Source organism: Neovison vison, chromosome 13, assembly GCF_020171115.1.
Source record: "Neovison vison isolate M4711 chromosome 13, ASM_NN_V1, whole genome shotgun sequence".
Classification (NCBI taxonomy): domain Eukaryota; kingdom Metazoa; phylum Chordata; class Mammalia; order Carnivora; family Mustelidae; genus Neogale; species Neogale vison.
The window spans coordinates 61,983,778-62,006,263 of record NC_058103.1 but is presented as its reverse complement, the minus strand read 5'-3'; the positions used below and the strand labels follow the sequence as shown (position 1 = coordinate 62,006,263).

Genomic DNA, 22,486 nt, shown 5'->3' with positions numbered 1-22,486 from the left:
ACCACATATTACAATGAAAATCTCCCTTTCTTCTACCGAGGTGTTTTGCATTATTTTTTATAGCATCAATATCTATTCACCCTATCAAACACAGTGCTAAAAAAATTTTTTTTCCCATTTCTCACAAACACCATTTAATCTACTAGGAAGAAACCTTCTCTGCCTATCATTGGCCCTTACCATTTAATAAATATTAAAAACAAACCTTAAAAATTGTATCTAGGTCTTTTGGAGGTACCTGGGTGGCTCAGTAGGTTAAGTGTCCGAATCTTGATTTTGGCTCAGGTCATGATCTCAGGGTCCTGCAATGGAGCCTGCACTGGGCTCCATGCTCAGCAGGGAGTCTGCCTGGGATTCCCTCCTTCTCCCTCTGCCCTTCCCCCTGCTCATGCATGCACACACCCTCTCTCTAAATAAATAAAATCTTTAAAAAAAAAAAAAAGGTATCTTTTTACATCTCTAAGAATTACAAATTTTAGAGTCAAATGGGCATTACAGATTATCTAATTTAATTTTCTTACTGAGGAAACTGAGGCCCAAAGAGGTAAAACCAGAAACTATGAGAAGCAGGCTTAGTGTTCTATGTCACTGCTTTGCTTTTTGCTGCTCAGTATATGGTAAATCCTCAAAAACATTTAAGAAATTGAAAATCACAACTTTAAGTACTATGATATATAGTACTATAGATACATGTAAATTAGAAATTTTGTAATTAAAATACAGTACCTATGAATCCACCCTGGCCTTTACATTACCAAGAAATACGTCAAAAAAATTTTTGTTTGTAAGCCAGCAAAATAGAATGAAAAAAGGACAAAGAGTTAAAAAGTCAGATGTTGTTACTCATTAGGCTGATGATGCAAAGGTAATAAGTAACAGAACTATAACTGAAAATGGAACGATTTAGATCCAGAGTAAAACAGTGACTTATCTAAGACCACAAATTAACTTATTGTGCTAGGTATAGAACTTCGGTTTTCTTACTCCAGACTCTGAGACCAGTGTTCTCATTTATAAAAGGGGGACAGTGACTTAAAATTTCTTGGGATCCATGCTATGCATAAAAGGAGGCTGGTCTTTCTGCTATTTTATTCATATCAAGTTCTTTTACAAGGTCCACAAGGAGTCAGGTTATACAGATTCAGAACAAGGGAAGTTTGTATTTTAAGATTCAACTATATTCCTGAAGATATACATTTAGATTTCAAGCTCAGGTCAAATACACAATACTGCTGGAAGTTAAGACAATCTATTTTATCGTTCAGTTGAGGGGAATATTCTAAAAATGACACTGTTTTTCTTCTTCATACACTCCATTTAGAAATTCTTTTAAATGAAAAGTGAACATTTCCTCAGAAACTAAACATTTACGCATTTATAACCACTTATTATTGCAGCAGATAACTAATGCTTATTTATCTGTCTTAACAAATGTATTTTGTGTTTTATTTTATCTCCCATAAGAGATCATAAGAACCTCTGCCTAGAGGACAGAGATTATTTTTAAAATGCACTCCAAATTTCTTTCCACAAAATACCCTAAGAGGATTAGCAAAGGATAAAAGTTAATTCTCTACAAAAAGCCTTGAAAATTTTAAAGTTGAGACTTCATCTGCTTCAATTCAAAATTTAAAATGTAAAACCTTATTAAAAGCTAATGTTACGGGGGAGCCTGAGTGGCTTAGTCGGTTAGGTGTCAGACTTTGGCTCAGGTCATGACACCAGGGTCCTCCCATGTCAGGCTCCTTACTCAGCGGGGAGCCTGCTTCTCTCTCTCCCTGCTGCTCCCCCTGCTTATGCTTTCTCTCCCTGTCAAATAAATAAATAAAATCTTAAAAAAAAAAAGGGTAATGTTATGATTCTAGCAAATATATGAACTTCAGAAAAGAAGTAGAATATTAGTTTTAAATTTTAAGTTTCTGACATTTCATAATTTTTCTATTCTAAACAAGACAGTAAAGATTTCTGTGAAGTTCTCTTTTTAAGAATTTGTTCCCAACCCTGTCCTCACCTTGTATAATTAGAGAATTTAACCATTATTACAGTCTGTTTTTTCCTTGACTATTTTTTTAATCACATATGAATATCCAATACTTTCATGCAAGTTTAAGAGGCAAGAGCTTTAAAAAAAAAAAAGCATATTTTTCTATCAATAATATACTGCTTGAGAACTTAAGTCTAAATTTAAACAAAAAAAAATATTTAAGCTTTAAATATAGTTCTTATAACTATATAAAATTAGTAACTGAATAACATCAAAGAAGAAAATAACTGCTGATAGGAAATCAATGTCAGCACTTAAGCATAACTGACTGGAGCAAGCTTTAAATTTAAAGAAATGCCTGTATACCTGCATTCTGTTAAGGAGAAAAACACTAAATGATAGCTAAACCATATAGTCTTTTCTACATGTGAGGCATTGTTACAAGCATCTTACATATATTAATTAACTCACTAATCCTCACAACACTGTGAAGTAGGCGTTGTTATCCCCATTTTATAGATGAAGAAACTAAGTGACTTGTCTGAGGTTACACAGTTAGAAAATAGAGAGCTAGGATTTGAGGGCAAAAATTAGTCCATATTTTAAGTATTCTGACTAATATCTGTCATATAGTCATGAAATAATTCATTAATATTTTTTTTAAATATTTTATTTATTTATTTGACAGACAGAGATTACAAGTAGGCAGAGAGGCAGGCAGAGAGGAGGAAGCAGGCTACCTGCTGAGCAGAGAGCCCGATGCGGGGCTCGATCCCAGGACACTGGGATCATGACCTGAGCCGAAGGCAGAGGCTTTAACCCACTGAGCCACCCAGGCGCCCCTTCATTAATATTTTTAAACTGGCAAAAATTAATTGTGTTAAATTATAAAGCAGCATAATGACTTATCTCTAAAGATAAGAATCTTAGAAATCAAGACTTAGTCAAATACAAATATTAGTGAATTACAGAAGAAAATAACTGACAAACTTTGTATTGGATTGCTGAAAATAACTGTGGCTTTAGGTTTAAACAAAAATGGGTCTTCAAAACAATTATGCTGCTTATATTTTACCTTAAAAAACAGTAGCCATTAAATGAAATTATTTTAATCTAAAGTATTAGTAACCATTAAACAAGCAAAACAAGAAAAAAGTTTTTAAATAAATTTTAAAAAAACTTTTGAACACTGATAAAATGCTTCCTATGGAGCCTACAAAGTGCTAGAAATGTCAAGTTTTATCTCCGGATTTCCTTAATAATGTTTAGTATGAAAAGTGTTGGAAATTACTTCTGGAATAGTTTTTCTTTCCTGAATATTCTGTTTCAAAGCAAAGTTTTCTTTGTTATTTTGAATGATAAACTCTAAACTAAAGCTTGCAATATGTAAAAAAAATTTCTTCCCACTAGAATTATGCTTCTTCAGGATTTTGTTTGTATCAACATCACAATATCCCCAGTGCTTGAAATAACTCTTATCACACAGTAGAGGTTTAGTACACTAACACTGGTAAAGTACAGCATGTCTTTTATAATAAAAATCAGTAGCTGCTAATTCATAAAATATCAACCTAGTTCCTCAGGAAAATAAATCTCTTAAGGTATAACACTAACACACCACTAGGAAATTTAAATAATTTTACAAAACAGGTACAGAATCAAGAGCCAAATCCCTTTTACCTAAAGTTAAATTCTATTTTTGACCAATCATAAATACTAGTTGAATTCATAAAAATCATTTATATTAGTTTACAAAGAAGTTCATACCATTTTAAAGCTGAAGTTTTTTTCTGGATTTACCTAAAGGAAATGACAATGTCCTTTATGTAATTAAAAAATGTTTTTGCCTATTTGGGTAACATGGCAATGTACTTTCAAGGTAAGAACCACAGAGCATCCATGTTTCCAATTTTATTACTAACAGAGTCTAATAAAGACTCTTCAAGACTGGATGTTCAACTTACAGGTAATTCAAAGCAGTATCTACATCACCAAAATCATGGAAAAACAGGCTATGCTGATGTTTTGTTGCAATTGTGAGTCTTTTTGCTTTCATTTTTGTCACTGACAGCATAAAGAAATGCTACCGATTTTTCTAAATTGTTCTTATATTGGCAACTTTGTTGAACTTTTATAGATTCTAGCAGTTTATTAACTCGGTTTTCCTAGTCATTCAATCAGGAAGGCTCCTTCTGATGCCCCATAATTCTCTGGCTTAGAGAAATTAATAAATTTCAACTCACAAAAAAATTAAAAGCAACAAATCAACCTCAAATAACTTTAATTTTGAACACTAAAACTTAAACCACTGAACTATCTTCTGCTCTTTCATCCTTCTAATACTGTTTCCCTTACTCTTAAATTTTGGAAATAGACAAATAACCAATACATTTTCATGTTAAGAAAATTATACTGGGGGCACCTGGGTAGCTCAGTTGTTAAGTGTCTAATTTCATCTCAGGTCATGATCCAGGGTCCTGGAATTGACCCTGCATTGGGCTCTCTGTTCGGTGGGAGGTCTGCTTCTCCCTCTTCCACTCCCCCAGCTTGTGTTCCCTCTCTTGCTGCATCTCTGTCAAATAAGTAAATAAAACCTTTAAAAAAAATTAATTAAGGGGTGCCTGGCTCAGTGGGTTAAGCCTCTGCCTTCAGCTCAGGTCATGATCTCAGGGTCCTGGGATCGAGCCCCGAGTTGGGCTCTCCGCTCTCGGGGAGACTGCTTCCCAGCCTCTCTGCCTGCTTCTCTGCCTACTTGTGATCTCTCTATCAAATAAATAAATAAAATCTTTTAAAAAATATTAATTAAAGAAAGAAAAGAAAATTACACTGTTTGGGGGGCGCCTGGGTGACTCAGTCGTTTAAACGTCTGCCTTCAGCTCAGGCCATGATCCCAGGGTCCTGGGATAGAGCTCCACATAGGGCTCCCTGCTCTGCAGGAAGCCTGCCTCTCCCTCTCCCACTTCCCCTGCTTGTGTTCCCTCTCTCGCTGTTTCTGTCTCTGTCAAATAAGTAACTAATACCTTTAAAAAAGAAAGAAAGAAAGAAAATTACACTGTTTATGAACATGTTATATAATGCCATTTTAAGTTAGCTTCAAGATTTGAGACGTACTTTAAAAATTAATACAAATTATTCCAGCAAAAACAAAATAAATTTGATTTAGAATTATGCTAGAGCGAGCAGATTACAGGTAGAAAATCTATAAAAGATTACTATCACATGTTGACGATAACAAAGAAATTCCTTGGTTGTGTAAAGAAGGGCCTACTTGTTTGGTTGGAGGTGGAAAATTTTCCTCCTGATTAGGTAGAACTGAGGAACAGGATGGGGCATGAGAGATAACATTTTCTTTCTTCTGATACTCAGAAAATAAAAGTAGAAAGATCAAAATATTTCGCTCTACAGAGCTCAATTCAAATAATGAAGCACTATTAAATAACATTAGCAGCCTACATAAAACAGCCTAGAGAGACTAGAGTCTAACAGCAAGTATGACAAACAAGTTAGCAATTGAGAACAAGTTCAAAGAAAGTAAATCTGTACACTTAATTTCCAGGTGAGAAACCCACACTACTTACTTAGAAAATAGTAAGAATCAGTTGGAAAAGCATAAACAAAGTCAGGTGGCCACCCTGCTTATGTTTTGTTTTGTTTTTACATCACTTCTTTCATTAAAGTACTACTTTTGGTAATAAAAGCTTATTTGCTTAAGAACAATTCCTGAGATTTCTGGCTTTTCTGTAATCCATTTATCAGGAAAAGAAAGACTGCTTAGCCTAGTCTACCAAATGTTTAAAAGCATAATCTAGTTTAGGAATGAAGAGTATGCTTGGCCAGACACCTATATTACTTGTAGAGTTTTAAAAAATAATGTTAGATGCCTGTGTAACCCCCAGCATATTATATCAAAACCTGAGGCAGATGCCTGGGAAAAAATATTATTTTAATTGTTACACATGAGTCTATTGTTAAGAACTGATGAAACATAAAGCAAATGCCTTTGAACTAGTCCCCCAGCTTAAGAAAAACTCTTCAAGGATATTCAGCTATTTAAATAGTTTGGTTTGTATAAAACTACAAATAACATAAATAGCATCACATAATAGTGTAGGTAGAATGGACATCTAAACAAGAATACTGGAGGAAAAAAAAGGGCTGGACAGAAATAGGGTGCTTTAAAAGCTGATGGTCCATTTTTTAGAATCTCAGTGTTTAAAAAAAGGCGGGGATGCCTGGGTGGCTCAGTTGGTTGGGAATCTGTCTTTGGCTCACGTCATGATCCCAGGGTCCTAGGATCTAGTCTGACATTGTGCTCCCTGCTCATTGGGGAGTCTGCTTCCCCCTCTGCCTGCCGCTTCCCCTGCTTGTGCTCTCTATGACAAATAAACAAATAAAATCTTAAAAAGGGGGGGGGGTCACACAGCTTCCTTCTACCTGCATAAGTATTCAAGAGCATCAGGTATATATTTTTCCAGAGAACTCCACTTCTAACCAAAACCTAGAAGACTGTCTATGAGTATTTTCAATGTTTTTTGGTGAAGCAGTTACAGAAACCTCAGCTCCTGATCTTAAATGATGTGCCCAGGAAATATATTATTGAGTTCATTTAGCCTGCTAATATGAGGGAGAGACCTAAAACTATGAAAAATTTTCCTTTGCAGTTCATTTTAACTCTCTCTGTACAATAACTATTCTACAGTAAAATTTACTCAATCCTTGGAAGGAAACATAAGCAAATCGTTTGGTTAAGAATCTAAAACTGTGGCAGTTTTCTTTTTAAAATTTAGCACTATTTTTTAAAAAATCTCTCTTCATAGAACTTTCTTCCTTTCCCTACCTGTCCCCCTTATGGTTTTGCCTCCCCCATCACTCCCTTCAACGCACCTAACACCAGAAAAACCAAAGGCCAGGCCTTCAGTTTGCCTCCAATAATAAAAGGGGCAATGAAAAATATCCAATAATCCAGATTTCTACTGTATAAGCGTGTATAAGAGTAATCCTGTCCCATTTTCACAGCTAATTTTTAAAACTATGAGGTCAGTTCAATATCTTGCAAATTTGTTCTCTCTGGAACCTAAATGCTTTAGAATGTCAATGTGTGTACCTGGGAAAGCTCTCCATATTAAATAAGTTTGAGAAATAAACAGTTGTGAGGAGGGTATGTGTTTGTGTGTTTCTTTTTAAAACTGCACTTCTAGAATATATTGATACACACTATAAATTTTTAATCCATACGACTTATTAAGATCTCCCAGAAAGTGTTGTAAATTTACACAACTGCACAGCAAATGCTGAATTCATTCACAAGTCACTTCTCAATAAAGAAGAGTTTTTGCTGCTACTTTATATGTTCCTTGCCCCTGTTAAGCCTTAAAAAAAAAAAAAAAGAAAAATGGTTTTTACTAAAAATAACCAAGTCTAATTATGCTCTATGTCTTATATGTATACATGCACAAATAACCAGAAGCAACTGTATTACAAGTTATCAATAGGTAAGCACTGGTTTGGAGGATTATGTGTATTTTTCAAATTCTTTTCTATATAACCCATATTTTCTAAAATTAACAGTAGTTTGATAACCATATATAAAGTTTGTTTTTATTTGGTGACTGATATTTCACCATTATCTAACTCTTTAAATCTATCATAGAATGCATGTTACCCCAAATGAAGGAAATGAAAACAACAAATACAACTGCCACTTAGAAAACTCCTTTCAAACACTGTTCCTAAAACACCTTCCCCATTAAATCGTTAAAAGGTAATCTTTCTGAATTATGTATTTACAGTGAAGCAAGGATTCTGAAATAGGCACTTATCCTAGTTAACACACTACCTGACAACATTTTAAAGGCAACACCTCATGTTTATTTTAGCTTTTAAAAAATATTTCAGCACTTAACATGCATATTTGCTAAAATATTATTTAAGCTGCAGACAAGAAAGTTTGCAAAGCCCCTGAGATTCTGAGAAAAAAAAAAAAAATTCTTGTCAGTTTTAACACAGCAGGGAACTATTTCATCCAAACATTAAGAATTAGTGGCCAAGAATTAGTGCCTGGGTGGCTCAGTGGGTTGAAGCCTCTGCCTTCAGCTCAGATCATGATCCCAGCGTCCTGGGATGGAGTCCCGCATCAGGTTCTCTGCTCAGCGGGAAGCCTGCTTCTCCGTCTCTCTCTTCCTGCCTCTCTGCCTACTTGTGATCTCTGTCTAGCAAATAAATAAATAAAATCTTTTTTAAAAAATACAAAATAACAAAAAGAATTACAAGGGGTGCATGGGTGGCTCACTTGGTTAGGCAGGCTTCTGCCTTTCTTTGGCTCAGGTCATGACCCCAGGGTACTGGAATCAAGCCCCACGTTATGTTGGGCTTCCTGCTCACTGGGGCGTCTTCTTCTCCTTCTCCTACTGCCCCTCCCTCCCCTTGTGCACTCACACGCTCCCACACTCTCTCATAAATAAATAACATCTTTAAAAAAAAAAAAAAAAGAATTAGTGGCCAAAATTCATTTCAGTTTTCCTAAACATGTCAAAAATGGTTTGCAGTAAATGTTTTAAATATGTTTTTTAAAACTAAAAAAAAAAGCCTGAAGCAAAAAATATATTTAAGAGACATTTACAACAAATTGGGAGTTTCTTTTAGCTATATATAATTTAGTTATAAGAAGAGAAACATTGTTTTGTCCATTTATGTAATTGAAATTATAATTTGACTCAGTCAACAAAATCAGTGCTACTTACATAGGAAGGTACAGCACCTAAAATGAAGCACCAAAGAGACAAAACATTCAAATTCTTTAATTGTAGCTAAGCATCCTATGTAACAAAAATATGTGCTGTTTTCTTCTATATATTAAAATTTATATTATTTCATTTATGTATTTCCAATCTTACTACTCCTTACATTGATAGCTTAAATTATTCAGGTAGCCTAATCTTACTGGTGTCAAATACAAATTCATTCATCATCAAATACTTATTGAGCATCCAGGTTTGAATTTGAAACCAAATTTTCTATTTTATCATTATCATCCATAAAACTCCACAGTCAGCTATCAATTTCATTATAAGATTCTGGTAGAGATTTATTATTTCTATTATACTTTGGTTCTAAAAAATAATATTGAATACTTCTCAAAAACATCATAAATATATACCTAATATTTATATATCTAAGTATTTACCTAAGTATTTATCAATCAAGGTATCTTGAACTAGAAAACACAACCATATCACATCTAGTAACTGAATATTTTATTTTCTCATTTTCAGGAAAATAAAATACTAAGTTTTTTTCAGTTACAGTATTTTCAAAGGATACCAACCACAACAGTGTCTATGTATCTACGTATATTCACCTCTCAATATGTATCCCTCTGGTTTGGTTGAAATATCTGATATTATACCACAGATGGTGGAAAGCACTTCAACTAAAATAACATGATTAATAAAAATGCACCTTCCCTTTGGAGCACTTGGGTGGCTCAGCTGGTTAAGTGCCTGACTTGATTTCGGTTCAGGTCATGATCTTGGGTTCTGGGATCAAGCCCCATGTAGGGCTCCATGCTCAGTGAGCAGTCTACTTCAAGATTCTCTCTCCCTCTCTGCTCTTCCCAGCTCCCACCCCACTCTTGATCTCCCTCTAAAACAAATAAATAAATCTTTTAAAAAAGAGGGGGGACACCTTTCCTCAAATAAGCCTTCAATCCATCAGGAACTGAAAGGATGAAGACAGGTTGATTAAGAGAAAAAAAAAAAGCCAACCTCACCAAAAATGACAATGTCAACAAAACATTCCTAAGAAGAGTGATAAGAAAGTACCTAAAAATGTACAAGTCATTTTCTTCCAGCTAGCACATTTTGCAGAGTAACTATTCAACATATTTGCTTCTGCCTAAAAGACAAGACACTATATGATTTTATTCACACAAAATTATTTTTTTTAAAAAAGCTAATCCACAATGATAGAAATCAAAAGCAATTGTGGGGAGGAGGGGTAAAGACCTGAAAATGTCACTAGGAAATTTGGGGGATAATGGAAATGTTCTATATTTGTTTAGGATGATGGTTAATAGGGGTGTATACAATTCTCAAAAATCACTGAACTGAACCCAGGACCTATACATTTTATTATATGTTAATTAAACCTTATTAAAGAGCAGATCATCTAGCCCTGTACTGGGGATCAAGGGCCTGAGGCAGAACTGAAAAGCTGACCAGGTTTTGAGGTTTCTTAAAACTTGGGGCTTCATAGCATGGTTTCTTTACTTGGCTTAAAAATGAGTTCTTATAATTCTATACACTATTATAATCTAATATAAAGAAAAAGACTGATTCCAAAGCAACTCTAAGATTTGGGTACTTTTCTCAATTACTGATTCCCCTTGCTTACTTCCATTACTACAGATGATGGAGATACATTATTCAAGATTTACCATATTATTAGTCAAAACAATGGGAAATTAAAAGTCAAGGTTCTGACTGTTACCTTCCAAGTCATCTTTTGTCAAACATCTATAATAACATAAATATACATTACTATTTCTTTTAACCACCCGAGAAGAAAAAAACTCAACCGTAAACAGAAAAAAGTTTACAACCAAAAATAGTGGACATTGGCACAGCACTAAACTTAGCACTTCCAGAATGAACTGCCAGGATAGCATTAGAATTCAAATAACTCAAAATGTTGATTTCTCAACCATTTTCCCAATTTCCCACACCTCCCCCAAAGAAATTAACTTTGAAGAGTTTATTTGATTAAGCAAAATTTGAAAGCAGAAGGATTAAAAAGTGAAAAGGTGGTGCAGAAATTAGCAGAGGTGGCACTACCTGAAAGCTCATCAGAAAGGGGAGTGAGAACAATATCAGGCAAGAAGGGTTTGGAAGTATGGATCAGAACAGGAGCACTTTTAGCACTGCGTATATAGGCCGATGGCAGAGCACATTCACCAATGGATCGGCTTCTCATGGCTTTAAAAAAGGAAAAGAAAGAAGTGGGGAAGGAAAAAAGAAGAGTGACTATAATGAAAGGCTTGTGTCACAGAAAAAGCAGCAACAGAGAAAACTAAAAGATACAAAGGAAGGAAATTTTAAATTAAAACATTTCAGCACGGCAAATACTGGCAAGCTGTAAGAAAAGAAATCAGAGAACACATGACATTTTGAATGTAAAGCAGGAAAATGCTTTTTTTATTAGCAGTTACAATGGTATAGCATTAAACATGAGCAGACACTTTAAATTAGCACTATGTTCTCAAAACCAAGGGTTGAAAAGTTCATTGAATGGAAACACTGATAAGAACTCGATATTATTAGTTCAAAGAAATTTTTGGTACTATATTCAGGCATTTCTCTGAGACATTATGTGGCAATTGTGAGTCTTTCTTCTTAATGAAGCTGAATTCCAAAAACAAGTAATTCCTACCTTCATGCTCCTCCCTAACAAAGTTTCAAAGTCACCCCAGGTCATTTTTAGAACTTTTTATGTAATTCATAATCTAAAGGATTGAATCTCATGGTTAGTATTCGATCTTGGTAGGAGAAGAAAGCTTACTTAAATCCACATCTCTTATTTATGTTAAAGCATAACAGTATATAGGACGCCTGGGTGGCTCAGTTGGTTAAGCGTCGGACTTCAGCTCAGGTCATGATCCTGGGGTCCTGGGATTGAGCTCCACAACAGGCTCCCTTCTCAGTGGGAAGTCTGCTTCTCCCTCTCCTTCTGCCCCTGTCCCTGCTTGTACTCTCTCTTTCTCTTTCAAATAAATAACTTAAAAAAAAAAAAGTTTAACAGTATAATTTAAAACTTTTACATATTTATAGAAGATAGAATTTGCAATCTGGATGAAAAATCAAGTCACTGAGAAATATAAACAAGTTTGTGCTAATTCAGATCTGAAGTATCTAATACAAAAACTTTAAAATTAAGTTCTTAAAGATAACTTAAAAACTGGATTACTTTTTAAAAAATTACATTTGTACTTGCATTTGGTAGTCTCATGTAAGGAGTCATCAATTCTCACAATTAAAGACAAATTTTAGCACACTTAGAAATAAATTAATAGTCAAGCTTATACTTCCCAAACAAGTTTTTAACTTAACTTCCAGTTTAGGGATTCTTGAACAAATGATGGCATGCATAGTGTTCTGTATGAATAGAGGACTTAAAAGAAACAATACTCCATAATATTCATATAATATGACAATTTAAAAATTTGAGCATTAATATCAATTCAAAATCTTGGCTTTCCTGGTTAATGGAAACTCTTGGTTCCCTCCCTGAGGCCTAAATTCCTTAGCCTGTCACACAAGGACTATGCGACTAGGTACACTGATCACTGCAATTGCATCTTCTCCTCCTGTTCTCACATGCTGCTGCCACAGAGAATTTTTATACTGCTTCCTGAAATTTCCATGCTCTTTCAAAACAGCATGGCTTTGTGAATTCATAATATCCTTGGTCTCCTTTTCCTCCTGACATTCCTTCTTACTCAAAATGTCATTTTATCTGTGAAGCTTTTCTAACTTTCCCACATAATTAAATGTACTGGCAATACAGCAATGAACAAAACAGTTAAGCATCCCTGCTTTTGCAAAGCTTACAATCTGTTTTTAGTGGACTGTATGTTTTTTATGTCAGCCTCCCAACTTTTCAAACACACAACTATATCCTCTGATTTTTATAAGCCTACCTAGCACGTGGCATATATGAGCTTAATAAAAGCTTATTGAATGAATATCTGTATCTGGGGAGTCTAGCATAATTATTTGTTAAAGAAAGGTTTCAGTTGCAAACATATAGAGGAGTAAATAAAAAAAGATACTTAAAACTAAATTCATTCTTTTAAAACTAATTTGATTCAATTTGCAATTCTACAGAATTATAAGTTTTCTTCTATTTTTTTCCTTTGGGTTAGATGGTTCTTTGGATATAACAATTCCTTTTATTTCTTCTTTCCTACCACCAACTTGAAGAGCTTGGGCATTTCCCTTGGAACTTTCCATAATCGCAGTGGTTTAAGTCTGTTATGATTCCAGATGAATTCTACAAAAATGTACCCCTCTTTTTTTTTTTTTTTTAACTATACTACAGGTCTTACTACAGGCATACCTGAAAATCTGCCCAGTACCTCACACAGCCATGTAACCTGCACTACAGAAAATTACTTACGATGAATTAGATACTAGGATTTCTGGGGATTTACTAATCTAAAGCTCAGGTCAGAAATCTCCAGAAAGCCACTGACATTCCTACTCCCACATACACTCCTAAGCCACACACATCAGTGATCTTCAATCTGTAATATGTGTCTTATGTAGATGAAAGGGCAGCATGAAAAATAAAACATCAAGAAGTAAAAACAAAATTTTAAACATATAACCATGACAATTTTTGAAGGCTTTTTATTTTTACACTTCTCAAAAAAATGAATAAAAAAGAAAAATAGATGCATTCCACATAAATTCATCTTGGATCATAAAACAAACACATTATGTCAAAAACTGTAACCTTCATTCAAGAGTTCCCATGCAATTTCAGAAATTCATAAACAGCAAATATATTAAATCATTAAAAGTACACAAACACAAAATAAATAGAAGGAAGGCAACTCTGGCCTTTTCTCACTTCTAAAATTATACAGTTCTCTATATTTACAATTAAATAAAATTCACATCATACATACATGTCTACTTGAAGAAAATACCTTTGTAAGTCCCCCCAAACTAAGGCTCAAGATTATAATAAAAGTAAAGGAAAAGGAAAATCTGAAAACAGAAACAGTAATATATTTGTTTCAACAGTTGATACCAGGCCCTGAATCATAACTGCAAACAAGTTATTACTTCTCACAAACATATTCTAAATTTAAGTCTAAAGTAAGTCCTAAATTCATTGCATCTTCTTTAATAATGTGCTGGCCTAAGTAAAACCTTAGACAAGATTATACTAGAATGTATACAGTTTATCACTGAATTTTTAACTGTGTATACACTATGAACATAAAATTTTTTAAATATTTTAAGAAAATATATGTTGGAATACTCCTAAATTAATCTGCTGCCTCTTTTAAAAGTGTCTTCCAACTTATACAGGCACTTTTCTGAACAAAACTTTTAATACGTCAACTTTTTATTTGATAGGTTTATTTAATGAACGAGCCAGACAAGATGTTTTGGCATAGGTACCAGAAAGTAAACACAGTCAGGTAGGAATTTAAGATCAGTATTTTGCTCACTATATGTTTTATAAAGATTAGAAATATGCCAACATGTTAATGACTGTTTCTCATTGGACAGCTCGTTGATACATTCTTAAACTTTACATTCCACACTAACCACAAATTACTTCTATAATCAGAAAAATTATGTAAGGGAGTTTTTAAAAAATAGATATTTTAAGTAAAACAAAGTAAAATTTTAAATTTAAAAGAAGAATTCTGTCCTAACCAATACACAAATATTTTTTATTAAATGTGACAGTAATATAAAACAAAGAAGGCCATTTCAGATGTAATCAACATCTTCCTAAGAATCTCAAAGTGATTCTATACAAAAACTTTAAATATTATATTAATTTTAATTCATCCATATCCTTATTCTTTTATCATTTCTCATTATTCTTGACATAGACAATTCTATGCTTATTTTATAGACAGAAAACAACTGTGAAAATATAATTCTTTTGAAGGATTTAAAATTAACTGTGATTTTTAAAAAATTAACCGTGATTTTTAATTCTTCTAAATTTCTTTAAAATTACGTGTTTTTCACAGATTACCATTAAATATAGATATATTTACACACACACACACAAAAGTGCTCTGGCCATAAAAATCATGGACTACAGGGGTGCCTGAGTGGCTCAGTTAAGCATCTGACTTCAGCTCAGGTCATGACCTCAGGGTCCTGGAATAAAGCCCTGAGGTGGACTCCCTGATCAGTAGGGAGTCTGCTTTTCCCTCTCCTTTTGCCCCCCCCACCCCCGTCGGTATACTCACACACCCGCATTCTCTCTTGCTCTCAAATAAATCTTTAAAAAAAATCAGAAATTGTAAAACCTAAAGTAACTTCAAGCAATTTTGTTTCAGGCATATAAGGTAGTATCATTCCCATTACACAGATGAAGTAAATAAAGCCTAGGAAGTTCAAAATTATCTAGCTATTAAGTGATGAAAGTAAGAATAAAAAAAGAGATTAGGACAAAACCTTATTTTTCATTGCAGCACTCTTTTTACTACAATTCAGATGAAGCTATAAGTCTCTGAGAGGAAGAAGATTAAGATGGTAGCTAGGTTCAGAGTATACTAAATGATCCTACATCCAGAAATTCTTCCCATCATTGCTCTTTTGCTGCTACTTCCAAGATTATAGAAATATCTTCCATGTCTACAAAAAGCTGCAAGGAACCTAGCAACAACCTCTACCTTGGTCTCAGCCATCTGCAAGCAGAGAGCATGAATTCCTAGTTGGAAGTGTGTGAAGCCAACCTAATTATGTAACTGTAGCACTGAAAACTTAGCTACCCTAATTTCCCCTGTTAGTAGAAACTCTACCAGTTAATGCACGAGTTCTGTAAAATGAATCAGGGTTCTATTTCTTCAGTTCTGTAAAAAACAGTTTAAAATTATTGATACCCACAGTAAAATAAACTACAGAAAAATGCTAATGTAAGATAAATCTTAATAGCATACATGGGTAACAGCATGTCATTAGACTCTTGAGTACTAATGAAAAAAAAAGGTTTTGCTATAGAAGTTTCTCCTTTAATGACCAAACTGATAAGAACATTGTGTATTTACATACATTGTTACTAAGGACTATAAAGATATTGCCCTGTACAATTCTCATTATTTTTAAGAGTACATACCAACGGTTTTTTGCCGTACTATACTCCTTGCCTTTTCGGTTCCTGGGGAACCAGTGGTTGTTGCACTTCTCTGTCTCATTGGGGCTTGGCCAGGCTGATCACGACTCCACCCTCTAGAAAATGACTTGTCAACTGAAACTTTCTGAAATTCATGTCCAACTCCTAGAAATGCAGATTTTCAATTTCAGTATACCGTCACCTGATTAATAATCTCTTCAAATTATGCATCCTACCTTGCCTCAGATTCTCGGGTTTCTCATAAAGCATTTTAAAGTATCAAGTTAAATGCCTGTGTACATAAGGCTTATTAAAATTCAATTTATGTAAAAATCATATTCCAAAACTGATACAGAATTCTAAAATTACAACATCAAAAATAAACTATTATTAAATCCTTTGCCATCCATTTATTTCATTAAAAAAGAAACATTTGGGGGCGCCTGGGTGGCTCAGTGGGTTAAGCCTCTGCCTTCGGCTCGGGTCATGGTCTCGGGGTCCTAGGATCGAGCCCCGCATCAGGCTCTCTGCTCAGCGGGGAGCCTGCTTCCTCCTCTCTCTGCCTGCCTCTCTGCCTACATGTAATCTGTCTGTCAAATAAATAAACAAAATCTTTAAAAAAAAAAAAAAAAAAGAAACATTTGGATAAGCAAAAAAGTTTAAGAAATGAGGGACTCCTGGGTGGCTCAGTGCATTAAGCGGCTGCCTTCGGCTCAGGTCATGATCCCAGGGTCCTGGGATCGAGTCCCATATCCGGCTCCTGGCTCGGCAGAGAGCTTGCTTCTCCCTCCCACTTTGCCGGCTGTTCTCCCTGCTTATACTCTCCCTTTCTGTTAAATGAATAAATAAAACCTTAAAAAAATTCTTAAAAAAAAAAAAAAAGTTTAAGAAATGAGTTAACCAAAAGTCATCCTATGGTGGAAGTTACTACATCTCTACCTGCCAATAATAGCCAGTTGGGAAATAAATAGTCAGGAAAAAGTATTTTGGTCACTTAATGAACTACCATGGACTACTGTTAAATAGGAAGTATGACTCAGGTTAAAATCTCTAGCCAGCAATTACTTATTAAGAGTGAAAAATACAGGGACACCTGGGTGGTTCAGTGGGTTAAAGCCTCTGCCTTCAGCTCAGGTCATGATCTCAGGGGATCGAGCCCCTCTCTGCTCAGCAGGGAGCCTGCTTCCTCCTATCTCTCTCTGCCTGCCTCTGCCTACTTGTGATCTCTGTGTGTCAAACAAATAAATAAAATCTTTAAAAAAAAAAAAAAAAAGAGTGAAAAATACAGGGGCGCCTGGTGGCTCAGTGGGTTAAAGCCTCTGCCTTCAGCTCAGGTCATGATCTCAGGGTCCTGGGATTGGAGACCCGCATTGGGCTCTCTGCTCAGCAGGGAGCCTGCTTCCCCCTCTCCCTCTGCCTGCCTCTGATCTCTCTCTCTGTCAAATAAATGAAGAAAATCCTTTTTAAAAAAAGGACCGAAAAATACTAACACAACAAGGATTATAAAAACATGTAGTAACAATATAATCACTATGTCATTGTCCCTCTCCCCCATTTTAACACTCAATAGATATATAATCCACCTCTAGGGAATGTTTACTTTCAGTCAAAATTAAGAAAATGCTTTCAAAAGAATTTTTCAAATAATTCTTTTTAAATAGAGTAACATGAACTGACCTAAATTCTAATGAAAAAGTTTCATATGAGAAAAAAGGAAGAGCGTTTTATAAATTTCCATTTTGGTTAATTATTTAAAATAAAATATTTAAGATTCTAAATTGTTTATTTAAATTTTAGCTAGATATATACAGAACACTTTATTTCTCATCAAAATTACTAAAGATTTTGAAGTTCTTCAGGAAAAAAATTACAAGGTACCTACATGATTTATTACCGAAAATTTTTAATCTGCAGGGAAGAGTTAAAAGAAAACATAATGGTTTACCATTCCTTGTCTCCCTAGCCTGATTTTCCCAGACCAAATTATTTAAACAAATTTATGGGGAGCATCTCTGTGGACAACTCTTACCTTTCCCTTTGTGCTTTTTTTGCTTCTGTTCACTCAGCTTATCCAATGGTAAATCACTGAGATCCAAACTATATAAATTTCTAGCTAAAACTTTAGTTAGTGTTTCCATAGTCAGTGACCACTCAGTGGCTAACTCTTCCCAATAGGTCAGTGACGATAATACTGAGAGTAAGTCATCCCATAGTTCTCGAGAGATGTACACATTAAGATTTGCTTTGATCCAGGCAACGATAAGAGTCTATAAAGACAAAAAAGTAACAATGAAATATGTTCAAATTCAGATATTCAATTATAAAAAAAATTACCTAAGAACAAGCAGAATTTAAAATCCCATAATATCCATGATCCTTTCTTGGTATATAATACTTACAAAGGAATTCATGCAATCATTACTATTTACTATAAATTTCAACAACTGCCAACACCCAACATTCTAGCAATTAGGACAAGTTATCAAAACTGAAAAGAATTATCTCTAAAGTTGTAACTATCCTTCATGCTGTATTACATTAATGTTACATAAATGCTGCTTAAAAAGTCTCCACACTATAAAAATTTTGAAATTACTGGGTTGAATTATTTACTAATGCTTATTGAGCTAAACTGACCAAAGCCTTTCTCAAACTAAGGATGAAACTCTGTATATAATATGAACATTCTAAAAACAAGTTACTGGAGATACATTTAATGAAATGTTTCTGAAAAATTATACATAAAGAATAAAATTAAATTCCATTTTGAAGATACCAGAAGAATTAAAGGCACTTTGTAAAATATCTAATCATACAATAAAAAACTTATTCATTGAAGGGCAGAAATTACATCACCCCTGAGATTTTAGGGACTTCTACTGAAGATATAACCTCTTATTGAAGAAACAAGTAGTAAAGTTTTTCAAAAGCTTAACTCTAATTTTTACTAAGGAATTCACATAAAATTTATACATTAAATGCCAGATGAAAATGAGCAGAGTTTACAGCACGAATAGCAGTAACTAGTGGCTTTCCATTCTATCTTACATTATCTATATTTACAGTACAAAAAAGTTATTCCATATAGCAAGCTAAAATTTTGCTCTCCTATAGTTCCAACATCAGGTTAGTTCTAACAATTGGGAAATCTTTTTAAAAAGGGCTAATGAGGGCGCCTGGGTGGCTCAGTGGGTTAAGCCGCTGCCTTCGGCTCAGATCATGATCCCAGGGTCCTGGGAATGAGTCCCGCATCGGGCTCTCTGCTCAGTAGGGAGCCTGCTTTCCCCCCCCCCCTCTGCCTGTCTCTCTGCCTGCTTGTGATCTCTCTGTCAAATAAATAAATAAAATCTTTTTTAAAAAAAAGGGCTAATGAAGTTAGGAGGAGTTTAGATAATAAATGCAACTGGTTTCAAAAGACTATTCACTACTAAGTATAAAATCTTAGGCAAACAAAAATATTTTTTAAAAAATAATTTGAATGACTATACTTATGGCCAAGAATTAGATCTGAGTAGCTTTTTATCTTTGATCTTAAGAACCATTTTATCAATGTATTTGTATTTAATGTGTCATCTTAAGAACACATTATTTTGGTATTTCCAAAGAATCCATAATACATTTAAAGTCAATACTCTATCCTCAGGTTGGAAAACACAGTATGTAATTTATATATATTCAAACTACCACTGACACTTAAAATACAGAAGTGACTAAAGTCTTACAGAACAGCATGATAAGAAAGAATCTTGATCATTAACTACTTTTCCATTACTACAGAAACACTTAGAGTTTTATTTTTCTAACAAGCCAGAGACTTAGAAACAAAAAGCAAACAATCAGGCCATTACTCATGAAGCACCCTGGCAGCTTTTTGCAATCATGTAAGTATGCCACACAACAGAAAAAGTTAAATATCATCAGCCTATTTCAATGCTCTTTTCACAGACGTGGTACTTCCTCCACTCTTACAATAGGTTGTGAGTTTCTATGTACGGCAAATAGCCTATTTAGATAAGCAACTTTTAATTTAGTTCTATAAAAGATCCTTTAATATGAAATGATCTTTGATTTAAAGCTTTTTTTCCCCAAGTAACAAATTCAGGGCTCAATGAATCTTATAAAAATACATATCTATTCATCTATTTATCTATTTATTTATTTTTATTGCCTGGAAAAGTGGTCCTGCAAGTCGACCTGCCAAGGTCATATTTTTTTTCCCCTGGAACTGTAGAAAAGCTTGTGATGGCATCTTCAGTACAGATTCCGTGACTCTGAGCAATACAAGCAGCATCTGTTCCCTTAAAGTAAAAAAATTAATTAATGTTTTTCTTCTCACATATGTTTGTTCTTGGTTAATGAATAACTTTAAAATTATTTGTTATAAAATGTATTATCTTTCGGTAAGTCAAATACCAAATATCTTTCAAATTTTTAGAATTCTTTAAATATTAAATTTTAAAATTCCATTTTATAAACTATACCAGCCATTTTAAAACCACTTTTCAATCACAAAATCCTCTCATCAATTAAAAATGTATGCAAAAGCTGATGAATTGGGAGGTGAGAATGTGGAGGCTGCTCCCATCCCCCAAACCCCCAAAATCAAGTAATAACCTTAGGAAGCTGTCTATCTATACAATATAGTTCTACCTTGATGCCTATACAACTAATATTCTTTATAAAATGGAAAACAAGCACATATCCAGAAGTGTACCAGGTACAATTTCAAAAACCGCAAGATTTTTAAGATTAATAGATCACAGTGACCCTGGCAGGTAATCAAAGACCATCACTCTTTTGCATCTTTCCATCCGTTTAAGTTTGGCCATTTTTAAACCCTTTATATTTTATACCTGTATACTCCACATCAAGACAATCATATGATTTCTACCTTGTCTCTTTCTCCTAGTGTCTTATTATTAAGACCACAAAACTACCTTATTTGCACTTGAAAATCTGGAAACTAATTAAGCCACATGTGAAAAAGGGTATTCTAGTATGGGTGCACAGCCAGGCTACCAGCCCAAGTCCCTATAGCAGCCTCCTCTCGGATTTGCCTGTGGGCCCATTCCAAGCACGGCAACATGTGGGACGTGGGACAATCGCTGTGAGAAATGTGGCAGAGGTAGCAAAAGTTCACAGACCTAGATGTCATCATTTTTCTGGGAAGGGAGGGCACAATTAAATAGAAAAGTATCAATCAATGAAAAATATTCTGAATTTAACAAATAAATACATGCATTTATTCATAAGATAAAAATCAAAGTTGCTGCATTTGTAATCTTAGTCCTCTGGCTTGGCTGTACGAAATGATGAACTTTTTGAAATCAACTAAATATGCAATAAAGTATAGCTTTTCCAAATAATTCTTATCTGATTTGTGATCAAATCAAAATTCATTCATATATAAACTTTCACTGTGAAATGATAGCAATGATTTGAATTCACAAAATCTTATAAATTTAATATAAATATGTGAGTAATCTCTCATAATGTTATGACTTCAAGGAACTTATAAAAAAATTTTTTTAATACTAAAGTTGTGTTCCATATACCAGGCCTCTCACTTTAACCTGGCTCAACAGCACTAATGCAAAATATATTAAAAAAAAAAAAAAAAAAAAAAAGAAGGGGGTGGGCAGAGACTAACAAAAGGATGGTCCAAAGTAGTATGGTTCCTGGGTAATAATAACCTAGGCTCTGCAGTCTGAAGGACCAGTTCAAAACTCAGCTGTGCAAACAAAGATAAATGAACCAACCTCTTTGTACCTAAGAATCACCACGTAAAATAGAGATATTACCTACCTGAGGGGTGCTAAAATAGGACCAAGAAAGAAAATGCATGTATAGAAAATGCTTAAAAATATACCTGGCATAGAAAAGTATTACAAGTAAGTTAATAACAGACTATATCCTGATATAACTCTATCAATACTTCCAATAAAGATTTTTTCTAAAATAAAGCCATTTTTCCATATGTAGCAAACATGTATGAGGCATACACTTTCACTAAGTACTTCCACTTTTCAAGAATAAGTCAAAGGAGAAAAATTATGTATGTATAAGGATGATCACTCTCTTCTCTCTACCCCAAAACAAGACACTGGTTAAGAAAATTATAACACATACAAATGGCATAATAATACTAAGTGACTATATATATAGTTTGGTGAACCAGATGTTCATCAAAGGGCAAACAATAATTACCTCCAGAGAATGAGTTTGGGGGCAACTTTAACTTTCTTTTTAAAACTTGTTTTTTGTTTTATTTTTACAATGAACATGTATCATTTTAAAAACTGAAGAACTGCTCTTTTCCCCAAAAGGCCTATTTTTCCATTCATTAAATATTCATTGAGCACAAATAGTATATAAAATACTATGGTAAGAAATGCAAGAAATATAAAAATAAAGACAACAGAGACTTTTTTTTAGGCCTTTCAATTCAGAGGTAAAGAGACATATACACAAGTAATTTAAGGATTTAGACAATTTTTAAAAAGAACTGTAACAGAGATACAAATATGCAATGAAACGAAGTGGAAGAAAAATTTAAGTAAGGATATGTGGAAAAAGGAGGGTGGAATCTAAAGATAGTTATTGTGACAACACAAGAAGATGGCAAGCATCAGAAAA

General features: G+C 34.0%; 1 protein-coding gene across 11 annotated transcripts in view; it reads right to left on the bottom strand.

The window, feature by feature from the left end:
* The window catches only part of RALGAPA1 (Ral GTPase activating protein catalytic subunit alpha 1), a 267,907-nt gene that overhangs the window by 150,088 nt on the left and 95,333 nt on the right, over nucleotides 1-22,486 (bottom strand). For 8 of the 11 annotated variants that reach the window (XM_044232090.1, XM_044232095.1, XM_044232088.1 and 5 more), the window contains exons 14-17: nucleotides 20,019-20,148; nucleotides 17,880-18,117; nucleotides 15,854-16,015; nucleotides 10,816-10,956 (exon numbers count right to left, since the gene is read on the bottom strand). In XM_044232090.1, the coding sequence (XP_044088025.1) occupies nucleotides 10,816-10,956; nucleotides 15,854-16,015; nucleotides 17,880-18,117; nucleotides 20,019-20,148 (671 nt within the window). The remainder of the gene's footprint in view (nucleotides 1-10,815; nucleotides 10,957-15,853; nucleotides 16,016-17,879; nucleotides 18,118-20,018; nucleotides 20,149-22,486) is intronic. The other 3 variants (XM_044232087.1, XM_044232093.1, XM_044232094.1) reach the window with 1 other exon arrangement.